At 45.4% G+C, this 23,904-nt stretch overlaps 1 protein-coding gene across 1 annotated transcript in view; it reads left to right on the forward strand.

Moving 5' to 3' along the window:
* LOC8052408 (chromodomain-helicase-DNA-binding protein 7) overlaps window positions 1-23,904 on the forward strand; it is a 78,830-nt gene that overhangs the window by 8,705 nt on the left and 46,221 nt on the right. The window contains exons 2-4 of the mRNA XM_040500029.2: window positions 11,883-13,635; window positions 14,033-14,341; window positions 17,229-17,672. Of these exons, the coding sequence (XP_040355963.1) occupies window positions 11,986-13,635; window positions 14,033-14,341; window positions 17,229-17,672 (2,403 nt within the window). The 5' untranslated portion in view covers window positions 11,883-11,985. The remainder of the gene's footprint in view (window positions 1-11,882; window positions 13,636-14,032; window positions 14,342-17,228; window positions 17,673-23,904) is intronic.

Raw genomic sequence — 23,904 nt, forward strand, 5'->3', positions numbered from 1 at the left:
ATGTCGCGTGGTCCGTAAAGTATATTCGAGTGACGTCAACTTCCCTCAGCCACTTGATGGCTTTCGAAACAGGGTTCCATCCACAAAACTTCAAAGCATTGGCTTGTGCAATGCTGCCACCATTGAATAAAGGAACAGCATTCAATGGCGCCATTTTGTCGTTACGAAAATACAAACGCTTGAATGTACACACCGTACACACCTGAGAAAAACGTGCACAGTGTCTCGTGATTGTCTTGGTTGAAAAAAACCTATGCAATAGTTGCGAAATAATTTTTTGAGATTATCTGTTACTGGCAAGCTTTTAGGTCTTGTGTTCATTTTGTTTTGTTGGAGAATTCATCGATAAACAGGGAGTGTATCCCAAAAGGAGGCGTGGTCACCTGCTACTTGCTTTCAGAATAAGTGATTTTCAGCGCGAAATATAGCTTTCTAAAAACACTGGGACAATGGAAAATGTGCAGAAAGAACTAAACTTTTCAAATTGCGAAAAAAACTAAAATCGATTTTTTTTTCAATTTTATCTTACCCTGTGCCCTTAAGACATCCACCCCCTTCCGCCCCCCCCCCCCCCCCCCCCCCCCCGAATCCGCCCCTCGTCACATGCCCTCAGCATTTAGCTGGCAAAGGAGCAACGAGGAATAAGCCAAATGCTTATTTATAGACCTACTAGTGTTAAAACTGCCTAAACACCATAAAATTATTGTAAAAAAGAAAAAGTCCTTGGTTTGGAGGGAAATTAAACCTCTTGGCCGAAGCAAAAGACACAGAGTGTCTATCACTCAGCCACCAAACCAAATTAAATTGAAGAGACTAATACATCTATGTAAATCAATTCATCAAACATAACCCTTCAATATTTTTTCTTTAATCGGTAGTTAGTATGACCTTTCCCAGCTGTAACATTACACGCCACCCCTAAAGTACACAGATAGGGTTCCTGTAATTTGAATTTCAAGCCTTTTCCTCCCCTGGGATGGAATTGCACTTTATGATCTAAGCTGTGAGGCATTCATGGCAGCCATTTAGGTACTGCTTTGTGCCTGCATAGATAAAAAATCAATTTTTATCTGCAGGAGATAATATCTGCAGAGGTCATCAAACTGCCCCATGGGTTTACAGGTCATCTGAGCTAAGGCTGGGCTCCTGATCGAGGGAAGTCTATTGTGCTTCCTCCAACGTTTTATTGCCTTCTCATATTTGTAGTAGGAGGTATTGTCAATGTTTATTGGTGATTACCTTTTATATTTTTGTATGGTTCTGGTTATGCCAGCTATGGTAATGTTATGGTAAACTAGTTTTTGTGCCCTTTTGTGGTACATAATTCCACATCTCTTAATTTTTTTGAGTCTGACTCAATAGCAGTGTAAATGTGTTTCTTCTCTTTCTGCCTGCTGTGGCTGTGTGGTAAAGGCCTCAATTAGCAATGTACTTTGGTGGAAAAAGCATGATTGTATTTGTCCACTACCTGACAAGTAATTCACCTGAACACTAAGGGGGTGAAAAGTTTTTTTGTCGGGCTATTCATCATTTTTGAGAGTCGGACACTTGGTTTGAGGATTCCTTCATATGAAACAAAAGGTGCCATTAGGAAGCTGAGGGAAGGAGCTTCTTTGTACAAACTTGGTAGCTATAGGTAAGCCACAATGGGGACAGTTCAAAAGTATAGTTTTGAGAGCTCAATCTAGATCATTGCAGCTCATGGTGCGAACAGACTCTAGCCTCCTTCTCGTGGGGATGTTCACGCTCCCTTTTGCCATGCCCAATTGCAGTTCATAGCCACACGCACTCCGACTGGGAATATAGAAAATGATGGATAGCCCCATGTACATTATTGGGGGTAATACTGGTGCGTAATATTTTACTGCACTATTTCAGAGTTTAAAAGCACTTGGCTTGACAGAAACTGGCATACTACAGCAGATATTTGAATGGAACAAGCACTTCGAGGTTGCACTCAGTGCATTGTTGACTATGGAATGCACTAATGGGCAAAAAGTACAAATAGGACAGGTCCATGCTGACCACTTTGTTCTCAAGGGACTGCACACGGTCAGTGGCAAGCCATTCTAATGTAAATGCATTCACAGTGCGTGAGCACTGTACCATATCGGGAGATTTTGTATTTTTGACTCGCAAGCGTTGTCAGAGTTAGTAATTTTGTTGCTCTAACTGGACAAAGGGTTCTAATTCTGCAGCTGTTGAGTTTGAAAAAGTTCATCATAACCTAACAATGCAGCCCAGTCTACGAGCTGAGGCCCTTTGTGTCGTCAAAACACACCTGCCATGCAAGCGTTCATTCCTCTCTATGCCATTGTGGCACATGTAGGTATTTCTGTACTTCCAGCTTGGTGTAAACAGACTGCAGTAAGTGTGCAAGTAGTTTAAGCAGCCATTGGTTTCTCATCTGTGGCACGTCAGCTTAGTTCTACATTTAGACTTTTTACTCAGGTTTCATTACTTCTGACTTTTCCATTTACATGAGCACAGTAAAGGTTTTTATTTTATTTATGGCCTGACCTTATTAGATGCCAGTTCATTTGGCCAGTTGCCTACAGTTTATATTTTTTGCTACAGTCATTGGTTGTCATGATTCATAGTACTACAGCAATATTTAATAACTGCATTCAGTTAAATAATTATTACCTGCCATCACTACTGCATGGTGCATGTTAAAGACCCCAGGCTAGCAGTTGTACTGCACTGGCTAAGTTGCTCATCTACAGCTGACACACCAGACACCCACTGAAGCTGACTTCAGGCTGTAGAAACATACGCACAACAAACAATTACCTGCCTTAAATGGTAGGGTCACTTTTTCAATCCCATGCTCTGTGCACACTGATTGCATTGCTCTTTACTTTTGCTCGGCATTCCTGCTGGCATTTTAAAACAAGAAAAGCAGCGTTTCGGAAAAGGAGGAGAGATTGCAGAGGGCTGGGGTGAAAGTGGGTCACAGAGGAAATCAGACAGCTTCCTGGGTGCTCCTCTCAGGCAGACGGAGGTAGACGTAGACGGGGGCTGCCAAGTTTGCTTGTTTGTCTGTTTTCCATTTGTTTGTTGGAGATAAGCATCCAGCGAGCAGGGGGATATTTGTGCGCTCTCTGCGCAAAAAGGACAAGCCTCCTGCTGCTGGTCCCTCCCTCTCTGTGGCCTGTCACTGTTGCATATAAAGTAGCATAGCCCTTCTAAGTTTCCAGTTTTTTTCCCCCTTTTATGTGCAACAAAATTTGTCAGTCTTCTTGTTTTTGATAAAAGAGTTGTGGTTTATGATAAGCAGCTTTGCATGTGTGCACTTTACATCCAACTTCAACTGCTCAGTACTCTACAAACAGATTGGAATAAATGAATTACACTTCATAGCCAAGGCATTTGAGGTTACATTTTAGAAATTGGAAGTATTCGTCATTCTTGTCCAGCTCGCTTGCACCTTTGCATTTAATTGCATTATAAGTATATGAAATAATTTCCCAGTATGTTAAACCACTTAGGACAGTTAAGTATTGCATGCTAGTACACCTTGACATGCTGTCCCTTGACATACATTGCTCTAGCACTAATGTGTAGCTATTCCACTGCTTTGCTGTGGCCGACACTATTTTTCACCTTAACAAAAAAGAAAAAAAAAAGGATGTACATTGCGTTAATTTGAGTGGTTTGTTCTGTAAACCATCCAGCTCTGTAATGAAAGTTTGATTGGAGTGCCCCTGCCTTTTGTGATGAACATTTTGCTGCTTCGATCCCTCCCTCTTAAAGGTGCACTAAAGACATTTCTGATAGTCTGTTCTTGGGGATAACTCATTCTACAGGGATTGAGCATCCCAGAAATCGAAAATTTGTGCTCGTGCGACATCCATTTCCTGACTAAAAATGTGATTGAAATTCGTGCCATGCCCCTTTCTGAGCAGAAAAATCTGCTGCACAGAATTCAGCGGAGGCGCTGACGCCCCTCATCATGCCGCTGGCGCCTCTGCTGAATTCTGTACTCCAGAATTTTCTGCTCAGAAAGGGGCGTGGCAGAAATTTCAATCACATTTTTAGTCAGGAAATAGATGCGTACGAGCATAATTTTTCGATTTCTGGGATGCTGCGATCCCCGTAGAAAGAGTTATCACCAAGAACAGACAATCTCTGAAACGTCTTTAGCACCCTTTTAACAACCATGAGATCTTTTATCATTGTGACAGGACTAGAGAGGGTCTAAACTCTCTCTAGTGGTGGTTCTAATCTTTGGAACTTTTAACTTTTTCTCCCATCCTCTTTGTTGTGGCTTGAACACCAGTTCAAGATAAAGTTTTGTTCCTATGCCAACAGGTCTACTTGATTTTGCATTATTCTCTGCTGTACTTTTGTTTGTGCAGTTAACATAAAGTGCAATATTGAAGTACTTCTTGAGTTAGTAACTTGTATGTGAAGTGGCAGCTATTGGCGAGGAGATTGAACTATGGGGGCGCTCTGACCCGTTCCTTTTCTCCGCACCTCGGTGTTTACGCAACGGAAGGCCTGTGGACACTCCCACGGGCTTTGTGGGCATGTCCTTGTCATTATCTTCAATAGAGCGCGGGGCACAGTGTAACGTAAAAATATTAACAATAAACGAAGTGATGTTTAGTGCGGGACCTCTCCGAAAGCAGTCGTCAGAATATGTGAGCTTGAACCACTTTGGCTTTTGTGCTGAGCTGGGTACCGTGCATGCTGCATTGTTCATGCAGGCCGGAGTGGTAACAAAAGAGCCCCTCCTCCCCCTCACCGAGAACATGAACTTCAGCCGAACGCTGACGCAGCGTTCGGTTATGTCAGCCGAGCGTTAAGTCATTGTATTTGTTGTCCCCATCCATGTAGTTCTAAAGTTAGCCGCTTGGGGCGCCACGGTCTGATCTTCCCAGTAACAAACGTTTTGTTGCTCTGACTTCATAGTTTGAACATGGTATTTGGCAAAATTTGGTTAGAATACTTTGTGAATTAATTGTGCATGGTGATTTTAGTTGTAACTGGGGTCTGCCTTACCTGCTACTTTAGTAGTTTTAAAGGGGTCATGAAATTGGTTTAAGTAGTCTTTGTGAAGTGCAAATTTGCTTTTTCGCCCCGAGTCAGATTTGGGACATAAAGTTGTGAAAAATTTTCGTACATGCCTTTTGCTTGACTATACCTTCGGTTGAGTAAATATGTTGCATCATATTTACTCAACTCTTATAACAAAAAACTTCAATTAAAAAAAAGGAAGAAAAAAAAAACTTGTGCTACAGTCATTGCTGTGATAATGTCCTGGACCTCATTTCTCAGCTGATGGAGCGGCCACAGGTTTGATCTTTGTGTTATGTTTTTTATTTTTTTTTTTTTTCAAGAAGCTTTTAAGCTCATTACTTCTATTTCTTTTTGAGGCTTCATAAATTCAGCGTGCTGGTTGCTTAAAATATTGGGGCATGCAGTAGGGAGCGGGCAGCACTCAGTTGGTCGAATATTTTAGTGAATGAAGTCCCGCCCCTTACTTTTCATTGAAAGACACTTCAGTGAATGGTCGGCCACCGCGAAGCGGCATGTATGGGTGGGCCAGGTGGGTTAACATTTTTGTAATGAGCTGCCACAGACTGTCACCGCAAAGTGGCGTGAATGAAGAGGGGGCGGGTGGGTTGACACGCACCCCAGTGATACGTCATTTGTTAAAACGTCATTCACTTGCGTGATAGGGACTCGTAGGGAGCAAGCTGCCAAGTTCGTCTGATTAGGGGGAAACAGTCTTCTACAACCATACCGTGTTGCAACCTGCCAAGCCTGGTATGATAACTGCAACCTGCTCTGTGTGATAACACAGGTTTCACATTCAACCATTGGGAGGCTTGGGAACTAGCTATCTTGTTTCTATGTCAAGAACCATAGTAAGGGACAAAGCAGACACCATGGGGGTCTGTGCTTGGCTAGTTGGTTTTGGGGAGCTTCATTGCACTATCAATGGGTCAACCTCACCAGCTGAACATATGCACGACCTTGGGCCTATGCTTGGCTACCTGTTGTCCTCAATAGGTGTGTGTGTGTGGGGGGGGGGGGGGGGGGGGGAGGAGGGGGGGGAGGGGAGGGAGGGAGGGAGGGGAGGGGAGGTTTGTTGCACAACTTGGGGCTCAAAGGGGTCCTCACTAGCCGGGCACACGCATGACCTGGGGCCTGTGCTTGGCTAGATGTGGTCCCCAGGGAGCTTCATTAATGGCGCTACTAAGTGCTGAAAGGGAGCCTCACCAGTTGAGCGTGTACATGACTTTGGGCCTGTGCTTGGCTAGTTGTCTTCTGGAAGCTTCATTACCAATTACTTAAAGGGGGCCTTGCTAGTCAGGCACAGGCATGACCTTGGCCTATGCTTGGCTAGTTGTCCTCGGGAGAGATTAATAGCAGGACCAAAGCACATCTATAGCCTGGGGCAAGTACTTGGCGAGACAGGGTCCTGGTGGATTGAAACATGACTTTAGGCACAAAGGGGACCTCGCCAGTGAGTTACATGCATGACTTGGGACCTGCATGTGGCTGTTTGTTATCCTTGGTGGTGGGGGGGGGGGGGGGGGGGGTTATAGTTTAGGCTTAAGGTGGCCTAGCCAGTCAAGCAGATGCTTGACTTGGAGCTTGTGCTTGGCTAGTTGTAGTCCTCAGGAAGGTTCACTGCACTGCCAAGGGCTTAACACTTTTCTTTACTGCAGAAAAAAAGCCATTTATAGGGCGGTCTCAGTAAAAAAATTGTTTAGCTGCAAATTACACTGCTAGGTGTACCGAAGCATATCAAAATGTTGCTAAAGAAATTCTTTTTTCAACAGTTTTATGTCTAGCAAGATATTTATTATATAGCAAAAAGAAGAAAAAAAAGAAAAATGTAATGTAAAATTTTGTGTAATTAACTCAAATTTCTTTTAATCTTAATTCAATGTGCCTTGCAAAAAAAAAAAAATGTGCATTTTGTATCTTACTTTTTTAGAAACAAATCCTGCAAGTTTGGAAAGCCCTTATACAAAACTTCTCGTTTTGCAGAAAATAAAGTTAGCCCCTGTGATGACTGGCTGTATTGCTCCCCAAAGTCCCGACTAAAGCGTTTCATGCGACTCTGTAGTGTTCTGCCGAGGTCGGGTCCGAGCCGGCTTTTCGAAGAAAGCTCCACTTGTTTTGTTGCTGATGCATAAAATCGTGTGTATATGACATTGACACCCTGCAGATGAAAAATAATGCACTCTGAACATGCCTAGTATCCACAAGAGCTCAGGGACGCAAAAATGCGTGTAGCACACGAAACGAAACATGCCAACGGGCACCTTTGGATAATCCAAGCTAGTTCGACCCACTACCACTCTAAAAACTAAAATCCAATGAATGCGCATCATCTGACTCATTGTTGCCACTTTCACCGACACAATTGATTGCATATGCACGTAAGTCGAGGATGTTTTTGAGGAACGTCGGCGCGCGACGAGGACGCCACGCTTGATGCAATCGCTCAGGATCCTGGATCTTTAAACCCCTTTAAGACTTATAAACCGACGACCAGTTCGCGCTTTCCACTTTTCCCTCCTTCCTCCTCTCACCTCTTCTAACCTGCCTGCCATTGCCTGTTTTCTTCTCCCCCATGGTGAGGAGGATCTTCTGCCTTGCAGAAGCTCGAGTCTGGTCATCGGCCTTTAAGTGACACTTTTTAAAAAAAAATTTAAGTAACCTATAAATGAAATATTTTTTTATTGGTGAGTTTTATTCCTCTAGTATCACAGGTAGACTTTCAAAAGTTTATTATGAAAAAATCATATTTTTGGTAGGCACATGAACCTTCTAACAGTTCTGCCTATGTACAAAGCATCTTGCATTTCTGCATACATGTTAAGCATCTTCTTGGGTTGAGTGTAAAGAAAAACAGTAAATTTAGACAGTCCTGTTGATGTTTTTGCTTTAAAAACACAAAGTACGGTGCAGCCGTCTTCTTTGAGGTTGCGGACTGTGTGGAATCGCCGCCACCATCCGAATCATTGTCGTTGTCGTCGTCATTGGATTCACTTGAAGAGCTGAGTTCAGCAACAAAGTCATCATCGTTTTCACTTGACAAACAACTCAACTTCCAAGTCACTCAAGCTCTCATCAGTGATCACTTCTTTTTTTTTTTCTCAATGAAGTTTTGTGCGCTCTGCTAGCTAGTGACTACATTTTTGAATGACTGTTGCCAGAGTACCTTCTCATTTATCCAACGGCAGCAAAAAAAGAACTAAGACGAGTGCTGCCATCTATGATCAGCGCCGCAAACCACTCGGGCGAGCTACTCTCGTCCGTGGAATTGAGGGCTACCGAAAAATCCACTGTACGAGCTGGGCTCGTCCGCGGCATTTTTAACCAGAAAGCCGCCGATGAGCTCAGCTCGTCCAAGACAAGTCTTGCGGAAAAGCGGAAATTGAAACCGAAACCCAAAGTGTATTTCCTATGTAACATCCTAGACAGCACCATGCATCCAAAAACGGCACTGAATGTGTTGAAATGGGGTTTTTAAATCCACCGATTAAATTGATTGATTTGAATAGGCGCGGTAAGGAAAGAAGTTGGCGCCTTGCCAGTTAAGCACATACATGGTGTTGTGTTTGTCCTTGGCTAGTCATGATCTTAGGGGGGGGGATTCATTGCGTGACCAAGGGCTTAGAAGGGTTACGACACAAAATTTTGAGCGATTTTTCTTGATAGAGATCCATATAGACTACTTGATATACACACAAATTCATGATTTTTAGGGCCTTAGCAATTACAACTATGAATTTAGGAAGTTTTATATTTCCCGTTTTTGTGCCAGGCAATTGTGAGAGAGAACTGAGCAAATTGGACAGTGGCCCAGCCTAGAGCACTGTATGGGCCTACTTTTTATTGCCTGGCCCAGCTCGGGCCCGCTGACGCTTAGTCTTACCCGACCCGATCCCGGCCCGATGGGATGCCTACCTGATCAGGTCTGGTTCGGGCCCGGCCTGGTGAGAGGCCGAGGCGTGCCTCATCTCTTAAATTCAAAGCTGCCCTGGTAAGGTGTTTGTGCAATTGTTTCGTTTGACCTAATTTGCATTAAAGATACTGTCAAGACGTTATGTATCGGCATAAAAATGAGAATGTCAGCATAGAGATTTTAATAGCACTTGTCTAAAAGATAAAAAAAAGTTTTGAAGAGCATATACAAGTTGCAGATTCTACGGAGTTCAGTATGAACTGAAGTCACGATGGATTGAAGATGTTCAGTATTTATGTGTTCGTCGTTGCAAGTTTGCAATTCAACTTTTTCGTTTCTTTCAAACCTAAGCGATCATTGCATAAGCATTTAGTCGTAGTGTTTTACAAAATGTGCTACGCCATTGTTCGAGCCCGGCCCGGCCGGGTAGCATGGATTGTTTCTGGGCCCGGGCCGGGCTCGAACAATGGTGTAGCACATTTTGTAGAACGTCGAAGGATTAAAAATTTTTTTTTTTAATCCTTGTGGCTTTAGTCCATACTGGACTCCGTAGAATATGCAACTTGTATATGCTCTTCAAAACTTTTCTTAATCTTTTGAATGGGGTTGGCCCGGCCCTGTGCAGAGCTCTATCTAGCCCAGCCCACCCTACCTGGTCTCTATGCCCCTCCCCAGTAATGGAAGTGCTGTGCCATTTGCACCAAATTGCGATATGAAGGAAAGTCTACTACATCTTGCGCCAAAATGCCATTTTTGCTATGGATTGCACCAAACCTGTGCCGAGATGGATTGACGCAAAGCAAAACATAAAAATATTTTATTATTGGTCGACTCTAATATTGAGAGAAGTAGGAACAAAGGAAAGTGGTACAAAGCGGTGCCCTTGTTACACTATGTAACAAGGGCGCCGCCATCTTGAAATATCATCGCTTCCAGTATGGGCGAAAACACTTTTGCTGTCGCCGCGCCAATGGAATGTATTTAGGATATAAGTGTAATCGTCACCCATTCTTCCTTTGTCTCCCCTTAAATTTTTTTACTATTTGCAAGTTGAAATGTTTTATTTTTTCGTCGCCCATACCGGTATGCCTTCCAGGTGGCTGGGGACGAGAATAAGCGAAAAAGGTCTATATATATTTCACAGCGTCTCTACTCGCCTACCCACTGTACAGTTTGTTTCATCTTACTTAGGTCAGAGCACACTCAAAGACTCTGACACATTCAACTGCGAACACACATACTAAAAGCGCAAGTCGCAAGGCATTTGTGTACTTGAGTGCTTTAGTCAATTGAAGAACATGCACAGGAAGATGGACGAATGCCATGATGTCGCACTTTGACGTTGTTTGGTTGGTCCCATTGGCTTGTGGTTGCGGCTGCACTTTGAATTAAGGTGAAAAAAGGTTTTATAGAGATTGCTCCTCAACCACGCTGGTCGGTTGATGCGCTGGCAGGTTGATCGCCCACATTGTCTAAATTTCCAGACGATGTCGGCAATGTCAGGAGCAAAAAGTCGTGAAAAAAAATTGCAAAATAGTAAGATAACTGCTACTCTGATATGATAGAACCCCAGGGTCTTGTACCCCTGATGATATCACTTGATTATCATGTCTGCCGTATGACTTCGTGCCGCCTCTCACCAGCTCGCGCGTCCAGCTTTACTGCTTTGCACCTGAGTTCTAGGAGCAGTGGCTGACATGGGTGAGCGCCTGGGTTAATGCGATAGGCTCGGAAATGATGCTCAGAACTGTTCCAGGTCTACCTTCTTTGGTCTTGATTTTAGGTTGATCTTGGAAAGGGGGGCGATGAAGGCAAATTTGTGTTGATATACATGCCAGAACTGAAATGCTGGTTTTTGCCGTCATTTTACGGTATTCTATTTACACGCTAAATAAACTACCGGGTGTAAAAATGGGAGGGGAGAGAGGTTTTATCCCAACTGAGGTGCTGCGCTAATTATTTTTTCAACAATTTTTTGAGTGCCCATTTTGAATGGAACCTACTTTGACCAGAACCTTATTTCTAAAATTAGGGTGCTGTGTTTTTTTGCACCCTATCTATTTTTTTTTTCCAGAAGGTAATAAATAATATGATCCAGTGTCAAAGAGAAACCCTTAGTCGTTATTGTAGATGAGAAACCCTTAGTCGTTATTGTAGATGGACTTATTTAGCTATGTAATCACTTTTTCATTTTCGAATGGTGTGCTAACAGATGTTGGCATCTGCTCCAAAAGCGTTGGCGGCTGCTCCAAACCAGTATTTTGCCTGCTACAGAACTTGCTACAAAAGGTCAAATACTGCTTCCATCACTGCCTCCCTCCTCTTTTTGTTACCGAGCATTATTTGCTTTCGTTCATCTCGTTCAACAGTTTTCCTACAACATAGACTGGAGTAAGAGAGAGACAGTGATTGGTTGTGTCACATGTTCAACATGACTGCCTTGGAGGAGGGGTCCATGACTATTGGGTTATGTTGTCAAACTAATGATTTGTTCACAATAAGAATTTAAGAAAGACATAGTTGCATGTAATTGATTCCGATGGTATAGTTAGATTTTATTTTTTTTGTTTGCTTCACATGACCCCTTTGCAGGGGATCTCGCCTGTCAAGTGCATGCATGATCTGAATCCTGCGCTTTGCTCGCACAGGTCCAGGTCATGTGCTGGAGAAGCACACAGAGATAGCTGCTTGAGTTGGTGCCAGACATTTGTAGAAGTAGAAGTTCCTCCGAGTTGGAAAATTCGGTGCGAAATGTTCGGCTCCTTAAAAGTTTGTCTCCTCGCTAGCATGATTCACTGATGTAGAAGCTGGTTGATACGGAGTATCATCAAATGGTTTTCTTATTTCTGCTTGTTTCCGGTGTGGACGTGTCAGTGGCTAATGTCGTATGCATGTCTTGTTGCCACGGGACAACTTTTTAAATCTGCCCTGGGTTTGCCTGTTTCAGAGCGTGACATGTGTGCTGCCGGCCCCGCAGGGTGGAGCTTGGCTCCCGGGGGCGGCTGGAAGCGCTGATGCGATGAGTGGGTGAAGTGTGTGGAGCCAGCATCATGGCGGACTATCAGCTGCTCGGCGGGGACAGCTACGGCCAGGGCATGGAGGAAGGTGCGGGGGCCCTGGCTGGCTACGGGGCCTCGCAGGACCTGGTGTCGCCCCTGATGGCGGCCAACCCGATGGGCTCTGGCCAGGCCCAGATGGGGGCCTACCCGCAGATGCAGCCGGCCTACTCGCAGCAGCAGGGGGACGTGTCCCAGAAGATGCACTACGGGGCCTATGGTGCCGCCACGCACCTGACCCCCGAGTATGGCATGCGGACGCACGCTATGGGAGAGGCGGCGCAGCAGTCTTCGATGATGACGGGCTATGCGCAGCAGGCGCTGGTGGGGCAGCGTATTCAGTCGGCCACCGACCAGTATCCGTACGGGGCCATGGGGGCCCCGCAGCGAACCCAGGACGTCTGGCGGGGCCACTACCTGAGCTCGGGGCCTGGCTACCAGCAGCACGGAGACGTCATGAGCGCCCAGCATGCCCTGGGGGCGGGACTAGCAGGCCAGCAACACCGGACAGCCCAGGGGCAGTACGCCGCCGGCCAGGAGTATTCGATGCACGCTCCCCAGCAACACGGCTCGCCCCAAAGACCCGCCTACGGCACCCAGGGCAACGGTCCGCACGTGGCGCAGATGACGGCCAAGGCGACGACGCACCTGCCGGACCAAACCTTGGCGTCGTACCCCCAGACGACGTATCCCTCGGCGCAGCCAGCTGCCAATCGAGCCACCTACGGGACGGCGGGCAGTATGAGCCACTCGGCCGTGAGTCAGAGCATGCCCTCGCGAAGTCTCCAGCGGCCCGGTGGGTACCCCACGGGCAGCACCAGCCAGCCAGCCCTGCCTCAGGGAAGTCCCGCTCGCATGCAGCAATACCCCCAGTCGGCCTACTCTCCGGGGCACCCCTTCTCGGGGTCGGATGCCACGAGTCCCTCGCACCTGTCGCCGTACCCTAGCCAGGCGCCCAACAGCCCGCAGTACCGAGGGTCGTACCCTTCGCCGCGACGACCCACACCCACGCCGCCGGCAGGCTCGCCCAGCGTCGTGACGAGCCAGCAATCCTCGTCTCAAGGCAGCTACCCGAGCCCCGGGGCCACCCACCTCTCTAGTCCGGGACAGGTGCTTTCCCCTGGCAGCGGGGGCACGACTGCCACGGCCCCTGTGGCAACCAGCAGTCTCCAGCAACTGGAGCAGATGGTGATGCCCCACATGGCCGCTGCAAAGACTCCTTCGGCTGCCACAAGCTCGACCAGCAGCTACTACGGTGGCACAGCGCCGCAGCAACAGACGCAGCCCTATGTGCCGCAGCAGAACCTGGGCTATCCCACCATGGGCTCGGCGCAGCACCATCCCTACCCGGGACCGTCTCCAAGTTTGATGGCCAGGGCCCGACCTTTGGCTGGCTCGGCGGATGCGGCGGCATTTGGTGCAGGCGACGTGGGAGCTATGGCGGGGGGACCCCCGATGCCTACGCGAAGCGACTACCCCATGGGCACTTCGGGGTCCCAGCGGACAGCGCCTATGTCGCCGGTCGCGTCGTCGTACTCCTCCTACCCGACCCCACAGCCTGCTTCCTCTCTTGGCTACGAGCAGGCGCAACAGCAGCTGCAACACTTATACAGCGTGCCGCAGACGGCACAGACGCAAAAGAGGGTGAGTTAGTGCTATGTCTTTCTGAAGCTCACTTCTGCTACACCAACGCACACTATGGTACTCTCACTTGGAACATTATGTTGTTTCTGCTCTAACCATGTCCTTTTCTTGCTTTTTGGTGTCTGTTAAGTTCTTCTTATTCTTTTTGCCCTTCACATTTTCACATTACCCTTTCCTTTGTAATTTTCTTTTTACTTGCCTATCTTTTTTTTTTGTTTGTAACCTAAAATTTAGAACTAACAATGCTCTATAGAGCCTTGTGGTACTGGGTGGACTTTACATTCTACTGATTTTGCACTGAATCTAAGAGTGGATTGTCGGTCTGTTGTTTGTAATGTTGCTACATAATATTCAGTGAGGACCGGAAGCCACACAACAGTTATCATTTGTCCCACAGATATCCGAACTGCAGGATCGACTCCGTGTCCTACAACAGCAGCAACAGCAGCAGCAATCTTCAACTCTGACGTCACCATCAAATGCATCCTCATCGCCATCGGTAGCTGGACTTGGTGGCTCACTTGGGACCGGCCTAGGGGTCCTGGGGTCTCCCGCAGGCTCTTCTCTGGGAAGCTACCAGTCACAGTATCCGCAGGGGACCAACGCATCAGCAGGAGTTGCTTCCTCGGCAGTTCCGTACTCACAACCACGGCAACAGATGACAATTGCCACTTCGCAACAGCCCCAGCAGCTCCCTCCACAGCAGGTAAGAAGTTGTTTTTGTTTATTTTATTTATTTATATTTTAAATTTTTTTATGTTGTCTATAACTTAGTTGGCAGGGGGGCTTTTTACCTTTTGGCACAAATTATAGGAATGAGTGTTGTGTAAAAAGAAAAACTGTGGGGAGTAGCTGCTGTGCAATTTAAAGGGACCATGAAATGACCTTTTTACTTTTTCCAGATAACTTTTACATTAAATCGTCAATGTTCACTGAATGCCGAACAGGCATCCGTTTTCGTCTCGGTTTATTAACTTCTACACAAAAAATTAATGAAATATTGACTTTTTCTTTCTCTCCAACTGACCGCAAAACAAGCCGTGACGTACGCTGTTTCCGGAATTGGAAGCTCTCTCGGCAGTAGGAGAATGGGAGTGTTAGTGGCGACGAGTTGGGGTGCGCCGGTAGGTTTTACTGCGCTGATGTCACCGACGTATTTTCTGAATCGGCGCCTCTCATCACCGCATCGTAGCTGAGCGGAATTCAATGAGATATGTTGCGCTACAGCGACAGCATGGGACTAGTCCCATACGCCGGTACGCCTGTTGGGAAGTTCAGCGAGTCTTCCGGTGAAGACTCCAAAAGTCAACCCAACTGTCATTGTTGGTAAAAGGCGGCCCGTGTCAGTCGTTTGCAAAGCGATGTAGATGGAAACAAATTGCCGCGGCGTTTTTCGCGGCCTCGGAGATGCAGGAGCGAGCCGACGTTAAAAAAGATATGTTTGAACTACGAGTGTCAGCAAGAGCCACGTAAATACCTGTTCACACTCGGAGCGGACGCGCGCGTTTGAAGGAAGTGCTGTATTCGCGCAGTTGGTAAGCGCTTCGGGACCAATCTTTTACGATTGCAACTCGACACTGACGCGACACTCGGCAAAGAAAGGTTGGACTGGCATTGCACGAATACCTCCCACGAACTGTGATAGCTCGACAGTGACATGCAGTCTGTCAGAATAAAAATGGCATACCAATAACAAAGTGTACATACCGTGTTACGAAGGAAATCCATACGGCATTTATTTCAGCTCTATATCACACAAAACAAGAAGATAGAATCGACGAGAGTCCCTTTTCGACGAGTGTTCGTCAACACTGCCTCGGAAAACAAGGGGAAGAGATTGACCTCACCTCTTAATCTAAAATTGAGGTCAGCGATCAAACTATAATATGGGAAGGGTCCACAAGCGTAGCGCGGGCATATTCCATTCAGCACGCCAGCCGGTCGTAGGCAGACGGTCTTGCGACGAAGCAACGCTGCGCCGAGTCGGGAGTGCCTGCTAGGCCTATATTCTGAGCAGCTCGCTTCGTCGGAGTCGGTGGATTCGTGGCCATTGTTGCTTTTCTCGGGTGTTTGTGGATCCAGCGTTCTTGTTCGTCGTGGTCTGTTTTAAGTACTTTTTTTCTTGCTGCTTGAAGTCGGCGCGCGCGAGAAGAACACATAGAAAAATAAACGTTCAGTCAGTCAGAGTTTTGAGAGGAAGGAAATCAAAGGAAATAAACGTTTGTCGGTCGTCGCGACCCAAGTAACTGAAGTTGGCCCTGCCCTACTGCGCACGCGCAGTAGTTGCTTCGTTTACCACACGATAGATGGCGCTTGGCTCTCAGCATTATCAAATTTGGCAATTTTCACCACACATCTCTAATTATGCTACAAAATGTGGATCTGAATATTATTTAACAAAACTTTTAGGAAACATTCGCTGGCTATTTATTGTTTATGATCGCGGTGCTGGTGAGGTAGACTCTTACCCAATAGGCGACGTGGATTCGGCTGACGTGCTCCGTTTCCGCGGATGCATCGTAGTGAAAAGGCGAAGGAAAGAAGGCGCAAAAGAGTCCAGTTTTCTTTTAAAAGTTCTATAGCAAATAATTTTTCTTGGCTCCCTATTTTTGTGTTTTTGTGTTTCTTTTCACACCTTTTACGACATGCGGTGGATGAAATTCGATTTTAAAATCATTTCATGGTCCCTTTAATAGGCACCCCATAGATACAGCAGTTTAAGAGGGGGCCACAAGAGTTGTCTCATCATGGGATCTTGTGTTTTGGTGGCCGCATTATTTTTATTGTGACATCCTGCTGAGCATGGTTGAGAATTTTCGTCAAAAAAGTACCTAACATACAGCTGCACTTATGCAAAAAGTTTGTAAGGTACACTTCTAGGCACTCAATGAAAAATGCCCTTAAATAAAGGTACCAGAATAAACGGAAAGCAACAAAAAGGACAAGGACAGGACAAAATTTATCCTTTTCGTTGTTTTTTATTCTTGTAACATCATCTAACACTCATCTAACCAGAATACTGTGGTGAATGTTTCTGAGAAATTCCTCATGGGGACTTATTAAAATTGCAGTCGCGATGCAGGTTCATGGCTTGCCGTGATCACCTATCAGGGGTTGGGCCTATCGGGGGTTAGGGCACCGAGCACAAACAGTCGCACTGTGCACGGCTGAGCCATGCACATGTACGACCTACGACACCTAGGCATGTGGCTTCTGTTGACAGACGGCACTTGGGTTTACGAGGCCATGCATTGTGCTGGTCTGTTTTATGTCATTGTATACCTAGGTTTGTGCTTTAGATACGATTTCAAGTTACTCATACCTTGGTACCTTACATCTAGACCGGAGAAAGCTGGGTTTTATCGTAAAACGAAAAATGGCTTGACGAAATGCTCGAAAACGCTTGACACGTTACGAGGGGTGACCACAGAAAGAAGTGGAAACAACCTGAGGCTAAAAAAGTAAACTGTGGCTTTTTTTTTTTTTTTGTGGAGGGCTGGTGTTAAACCATTCAGTAAAGCCAAAATTTCTTAAATTGCATTTGGGGGAAATGGAAGCATGGTCTTATTGTATCCTTGTGGTTTGTTCCTCAGCAGGCACATCCCCAGCTCCCACCATATGGCCCACAAGCTCAGCAGCAGCTTCTGCAGAACTCCCAACTTCAGCCGGCACTCCAGCCGGCACTTCAGCAGTCGCAGCAGCAGCAGCAACAGCAGTCACAGCAGCAGTCGCAGCAACAATCGCCGCAGCCGCAGTCACAGCAGCCGCAGCAGCAGCAACAGCAACAACAGCAGCAACAGCAACAACAGCAACAACAGCAGCAACAGCAGCAGCAGCAGCAACAACAACAGCAACAACCTCAACAACAGCAGCAGCAGCAAGGACAGGCATCCGTGGGGATGGTTGTCGCTTCTGGGGCTCCTACTTCGGTTCCACCGCCGAGCTCTAGCGTCTCGTCACTGTTTCCTAGCATGGCAGACAGCTACCGTCCTCCCAGCCAACCACCACCACTGCCAGCATCTTTGATATCTGACCAGGTGGGTGTTCTCACTGCTTTTTATTACCTTCATTCACTGTTTGGATTTCGCCTCCCTTTGCTCTAAGCTTATGGCAGCATCTACTTCACTTGCAATTGATAGTTAAGGGGACACACCCCCTAGGGGGGTCAACTTTTGAACCCTTGTCTTAAAATTAATGAAATTTACAGGGTAGGCTGATGGTCATGCAAGAGGGTGTATAACAAAATTTGAGATCTGTCGGTTAAATAAGAGGGAAATTAGAGTAGCTTCTATCAGCAACACGGATACATTGTTTAGTTAATCTATCGTCAAAAAACTATCACGATATTCAAAATTTTTATTTGCTAGATATGTAGCAGAATGCCTAGAGGTGCGGCTATGGCACGTTTTTTCTAAAAAGTAATTTATTTCTATAAATGTTCTCTTCTGCAAAATTGGTCAACTTTTTGGTCTTCTGTGTCTTCGACGAAATATCAACATTTTTTATGAAAGACATCTGTAAAGGGACAAAAAAGTTCCATAGCCGCATTCCTTATTAAATTTCAGTCAGGAAAAGGGAAGAATGAGCCTACCCTGTTTTGCCATTATCAAACGATAGATTGACTAAAATGGAACTTATACCAAAAAGTGGAACGGAGAAAAATGCGTTCAAAGTGCTCCAAACCCTACCTTTTCTTTAGCTTTGGTGTACAAAAAATAATTTACAAAAACTTAACTATGCAGTGAAAATTAATTAAACTTTTGGGGAATACTCTCTAGATGTTGGTGGATGTAAATATGTCATTTTTCAAAACCAACTTTTTTTGTTGAAATTTTTTTTTTCTGGGCAGTGTCTCCCCTTAATGTCCTTTGGCAGTAGACTGGCAGTTCGTTGGTCAAGAATAGTGATGCTAAGATGTCAGATTGGAAAGTGGCCGCAAAACCAGTCTCGTTGAAATTTCAGCAGACGTTAAAATCAACATAAGGATTGCCTAAAAGAGATGAAGCATCCATATTTAGACTAGGTACATGTTTTAATGAGAACCAACCAGTTTGAAGTGCATATGCACAGTGCTCAATGAGATTGCTGCAGTGAAACGAAATAGACCAGTTTAGTGTGAATATCACCGTGCTCGTTGCTATGTCGTCTCAGGAGAGAAATAAACTTTGTGCATACATAGTTCATCCGCTTGCACTAAATATTTCTTTCACGACTTGGTTGTTAGAGAGGAAAAAAATTAATGAAAAAAGAACAGCCACATGACCAAGAAGTGATCTTAAAAGTACACAAAAAATGTTCTTGCCTCTTAGATTTAAAAAAAAAAATAATAATAAATAAAAAAAATTTTTTTTTTTTCTCTAAGCTACACATTTTCCAAGTACATTACACTTGGAAAATCCACATTCATTTGATCACATCAATTCAAGGTCCCCTTTTTATTTCTTAGTTGCAGTATAAAGTCTTTCCGATGGTATCTTATGATCTGATAATTATTATTTTCTTTAGCAGTAGTAATTATGCTCTAAATATTGTTCTTCTATGTTTTCAATCCATAAGCTCTCAATTGTTGCATCAATCAGTACTGTACTCATCCCTCAAGTGCTGACTGTGTTTATTAGTTTTGCTGGAGGAACTATTCGCATAAACTTGACAGCCTGAACTTGCTGCAGAGTTTACTGTAGCATATCCCTTTGAGACTCTAACTGGCAAATTCACAAACCTCACTCCAATTGATGTGCCCCTCCACCTCCTCGAGGAAGGCGCGAGGGCCGGGCGCTGGCCAATTGCAGCCGCCTATCTGTCGTCGCGATTGGCCAGCGCCGACCCTCGCGCCTTCCTTGAGGAAGTGGAGGGGCGCCTCAATTGAAGTGAGGCTTGTGAATTCGGCGGTAAGGGAACCGTGGCAGTTTATGTCGATCATACTAGCGCTGTGTTTGGCTAGTTTATTTTGGTTTAAAGGGATGCTGAACCAAACATTTCAGTGTCTATAATAAGTGGCACACTATCTTTCCACGAGTCAGCAGTTGCCGGTGTGCGCAAACTCATTCAACGAAATATACATCATATCCCCCATTCAAGCTAAACTTGAATGGGGGGTATGATGATGTAAATTTCAAAGCAATCTTCACAGTTTGTGGACTTCGTTTTTGGCACTTGGAGTATTCACATCATAACAAAATTTTGTCCCTATGATCTTCACAGTATGCAGAATGCTAGTATGTATTTGAAATGTCTCACTTATATTGATGAGTACAGGTATTTTGAACTTCCAAATGTCTTTTTTTTAATTTTGCAATTTTGGAAAATCTTTACAGTTTGTGCGCTCCATTATTGGCACTTAGAATCTTCGCATCACAATAAAATTTTCCACCTACGATCTTGGGTATATATAGACTGCTAGTAGGTAGTATTTGAAATTGCTATATCTAAGTTATATTTATAAAAACTTGTAAAGGGCTTCTAGAATGGAAGTATCGAAAGATCTTCTTTCAGCGGAGCTGTTAGGGCTAGGTTCCTCAGGATCGTGTCCGGCACCAAACAAATGTCAACACAAAACTCTGGACAGCTACCACCATCTATGAGCGACGGCGGCAACCAGACAACCGGCTTGCCGGTCTCGCTCATAGATGGCGGCAACCTTTCCAGCCTTTCCACTCTGGTTTCACCAGAGTGGAAAGGCTGAATTTCTCTAGGCGTCATCCTAGATGTCGTCCTCGAGGTCATCCTAAAAGTCGTCCCTGAGGTCGTCCTAGACGTCGTTCTTGAAGTCGTCCTAGAAGTCGGCCTTGAGGTCGTCCTAGACGTCGTCCTAGACGTCCTTGAGGTCGTCCCACCGTAGTACAACCTCGTTGGTCTTCCTTCTTCACCAGAGTGGAAAGGTTGAAAGTTTTTTTTTTGTTTTCTTTCAAGATTGGAAAGTTATGCGCAGCTTTTGACTAGTTATTTGCATTCTACACTTCATAAAGAACAAAATTAGCTATTGCCCGATGTTCCTTTTGAAGAATTAGTATGTTAAAGCATGCACACGAAAAATACTTTTTTCAGTTGTTGGGTGGGGCCGTAAACGAAAACTATGTAAGCCACATTAAAACTGATGACTCTTTTAAAAAGAGTGGGCACAACTCTAAATACTTGAAGTTTCATTGTCCTCGGGCAAAAATTAAAAAAATGTGTGTCTCTGTGTGGCATGTTCCCGGTGTGATGCTTGACATGTGATGTGAAACACTCCTGGGGTGGTTTGCTTATCTCTAGGCCGCGGCCACGGTTGTGACCAAAAAGGATTTTTATGTCACGTGACCAGCTCAATGGGGACAAGGAAGTACCTAGTGTCCCTGCCTAATGGCAGTGAAATCCGTGTCGCTTCGAGTACAAAGGTTTAATTTCGCTCGCAGAAACTGATTGCAGAGGCTGGAGTCCAATCAACCGCCCCTTTCTACTTCAGGAGCGGCAGGTAAAGTTATGACCAGGAAAGGTAAATATGAGCCAAACTAAAAGAAATCGCGCGAGATAAAAGCGGTGGAAGCATATTTATATATCTGCGGCAGCAACAAGGTTTCTAGTTTTCTGCTGTAGTCGAGGGGTAAGAGTTCCGGGACCTGTCGTCGGGGCGGGAAAGTTACGGGTTCAAATCATGTCACAAGCGTTTTTGTAGCGTAAGCTACACTGGCCGAGGTTGAGCAGTTTCGCATGACTCCTGGAGAGCCGTGCTGCGCATGCGCGAGGAGCAGTGACGTCACACGTGTCAGTCTCCGATGCACGCGCCGCGCGCATGCACCCGCTCGAGATTATGCAGGGGTGGAACGGCTGCGCCATTTGTGCCATTTTGCGTCAGACGCATTTGTCTGCGCCATCCTGCGCCATTTTGCGGAAACTGCGCCACAGCCAATACTTTGTGCCACTGTGTCCCAAATCGTACAACGTGCGCCAAAATAATTCTATTTTGTCTTGGTTTCGGTTTTTCTTGACTCGATTGGCAACAATGAGCGCGTTTAGCTTGGTCGGCCTTGCAATTTTTTGTTCCGTTTATTTTTCCTGTGTATCCCGAGTCGAAAGCACGTGAAAAAACTCAAGGGTCGGATTCCAAGTGCTACATCACGTGCGAATGGATTGTTATTCTTCAACCATAAGTGGTTAAGCAAGTCGGCCGAGGTGAGATCGAGCCGTTAAGCATCAGATAGCTAGCTTGAGGGTCTGAGGCCCGGGTTCCGGACGTCAGCCAGTTGAAAACACATTAGCGAAAGATTCCTTTTAGTGCTTCATCGTTAAAAGTTAGAACCGCATTCCTGCAAGATAAATTGTGATTTGATTGAACTGAAACGCTGTCCGATCCGAAACCTTGCCAGCCAGCAGCTATCATGCGAGCGGTAGATCTACTTGACATACTTTAATCTTGCTCTGGTTCATCGCTTCAAATATGATAACTCCTTTAATCGTAGTCTGATCCTTCGATATTGAGTTGTACAATAGGATAAACTGAAAATTTGTTGCCCTGTTCCTCCGCGCAACTGCACGTCCTTTGCTTACGCACGTCACGTGGTTCGCACATATAATTACTATGTCGAGCACGTGTGGGTCGTGCTATAAACAGTGCTGGTTTGCATTTTGAGCAACTGAAAGCCACTCGGAAGATATCAAGGACAGACACTATCTTCAGAAACATATAGTACTTGCTTTTTGGTTTTCACTAAGGCCAAGTTTTTGCACCTGTTACACTGTTATCCCATCTGCATAGGTTCCTAACCACTCATGCTCATCTGTGCTGCTAAGCACAAGTGAAGTTGCTCCCGTGCTTGTCTAAGACACAAGCTGAAGTGCAATGAAAACTGATTTGAGTTGCTCCTAGCCTGCTCCAGAATGTAGTTTTAGCTGCTCCCAGCCTGCTCCAAAACAGCAGTTTCAGCTGCTCCCGTGGCTGCTCCCAAGTACATTTCATGAGTTCCACCCCTGGATTATGGTTCGTGCTGTCCGATTGTTCTGGGCGGCAGCTTGGTTGCTTGATACATAACAACACAGCGCACATCTTAACTCGTCGGATCTCGAAGTAGTCACATAATGCGTATACCGTGTGTGTGTCATTGAAGCAGCAGTAAGCATGATAATCAAGCTAATCCTAAACAACCAGGAAAGCTAAGAATGACCAGCTGAACCTAAGCTTACGCTACATATATCTTGGCATAGCCGAGCTAAGCCACCGTTAGCTTTTTTAAAATATTTTCGAGGTTTTATTTTTGAACTGTGATCCTTTTTACAAATCATCCGCTTGCACCACTGTGCATTACACAGTTTTTATTGTTTGTCCCACCTATTGAATTGACACACTGGAAGAAAAAAAGCAGGTCAAGCCAAGTTAATGCGCTAATACAATAATTTCATAAGGTTCGTTAAAAGGAAACTAAGATGACAGCGTCAGCATGACTTTCTCACTAACGGGGTCCGAACAAGGCGTCTCTACCTAGATGACATGTTTCTAAATTGGCACACACAGACGGAGAGTGTTGATAAGTCTGCAAATCAGTCGTAGTCAGTATGTCGGTGGAACGGTTCAGCAATAGGCCAAAAAACGGTTGAAAGAAATGCAGGTGCTGCAGAACCAAAAATGGTGAAAACATGCTACAGGTAGCCTAGCCAGACGTTTTGGGATGCAAAAATACATTCGTTGCATTTAGGGAGACTATTACAATAGATGTTGAGCAAAAAACAAAAACTCAGACATAGCAAGGACGATTTGTAAAATGGATCACAGTTAAAAAGTAAGACTCATGCGCAAAATAAAAATAATATAAAAAAATTAAAAAAAATTTGTGATACGATTTGAACCCGGAATTTTCACGCTGCGACGGCAAGTCACACCTCTTGGCCCTCGACTACAGCAGAAGGCTCAAAACTCCGTTGCTGGCGCAGATATATAAATATACTGGCACCACTTTTATCTCGCATGATTTCTCTTTTAATTTGGCATATATTTACCTTTCCTGGTCATAACTTTACCTGCCGCTCCTGAAGTAGAAAGGGGCGGTTGATTGGACTCCAGCCTCTGCAATCAGTTTCTGCGAGCGAAATTAAACTTTTCTATATGAAGCAACACGGATTTCTCTGCCATTAGGCAGGGACGCTAGGTACTTCCTCGTCCCCATGGAGCTGATCACGTGACATAAAAATCCCTCTTGGCCGCAACCGCGGCCGCGGCTGCGAGATGAGCAAACCGCCCCTGGCAACAGATGAGCAGGGCCAGTATCGAAGTGTGAAAGATGGGTGTCCTGAGACGGTACT

Source organism: Ixodes scapularis, unplaced genomic scaffold (assembly GCF_016920785.2).
Source record: "Ixodes scapularis isolate PalLabHiFi unplaced genomic scaffold, ASM1692078v2 PGA_scaffold9__187_contigs__length_104089568, whole genome shotgun sequence".
Taxonomy (NCBI): Eukaryota; Metazoa; Arthropoda; class Arachnida; order Ixodida; family Ixodidae; genus Ixodes; species Ixodes scapularis.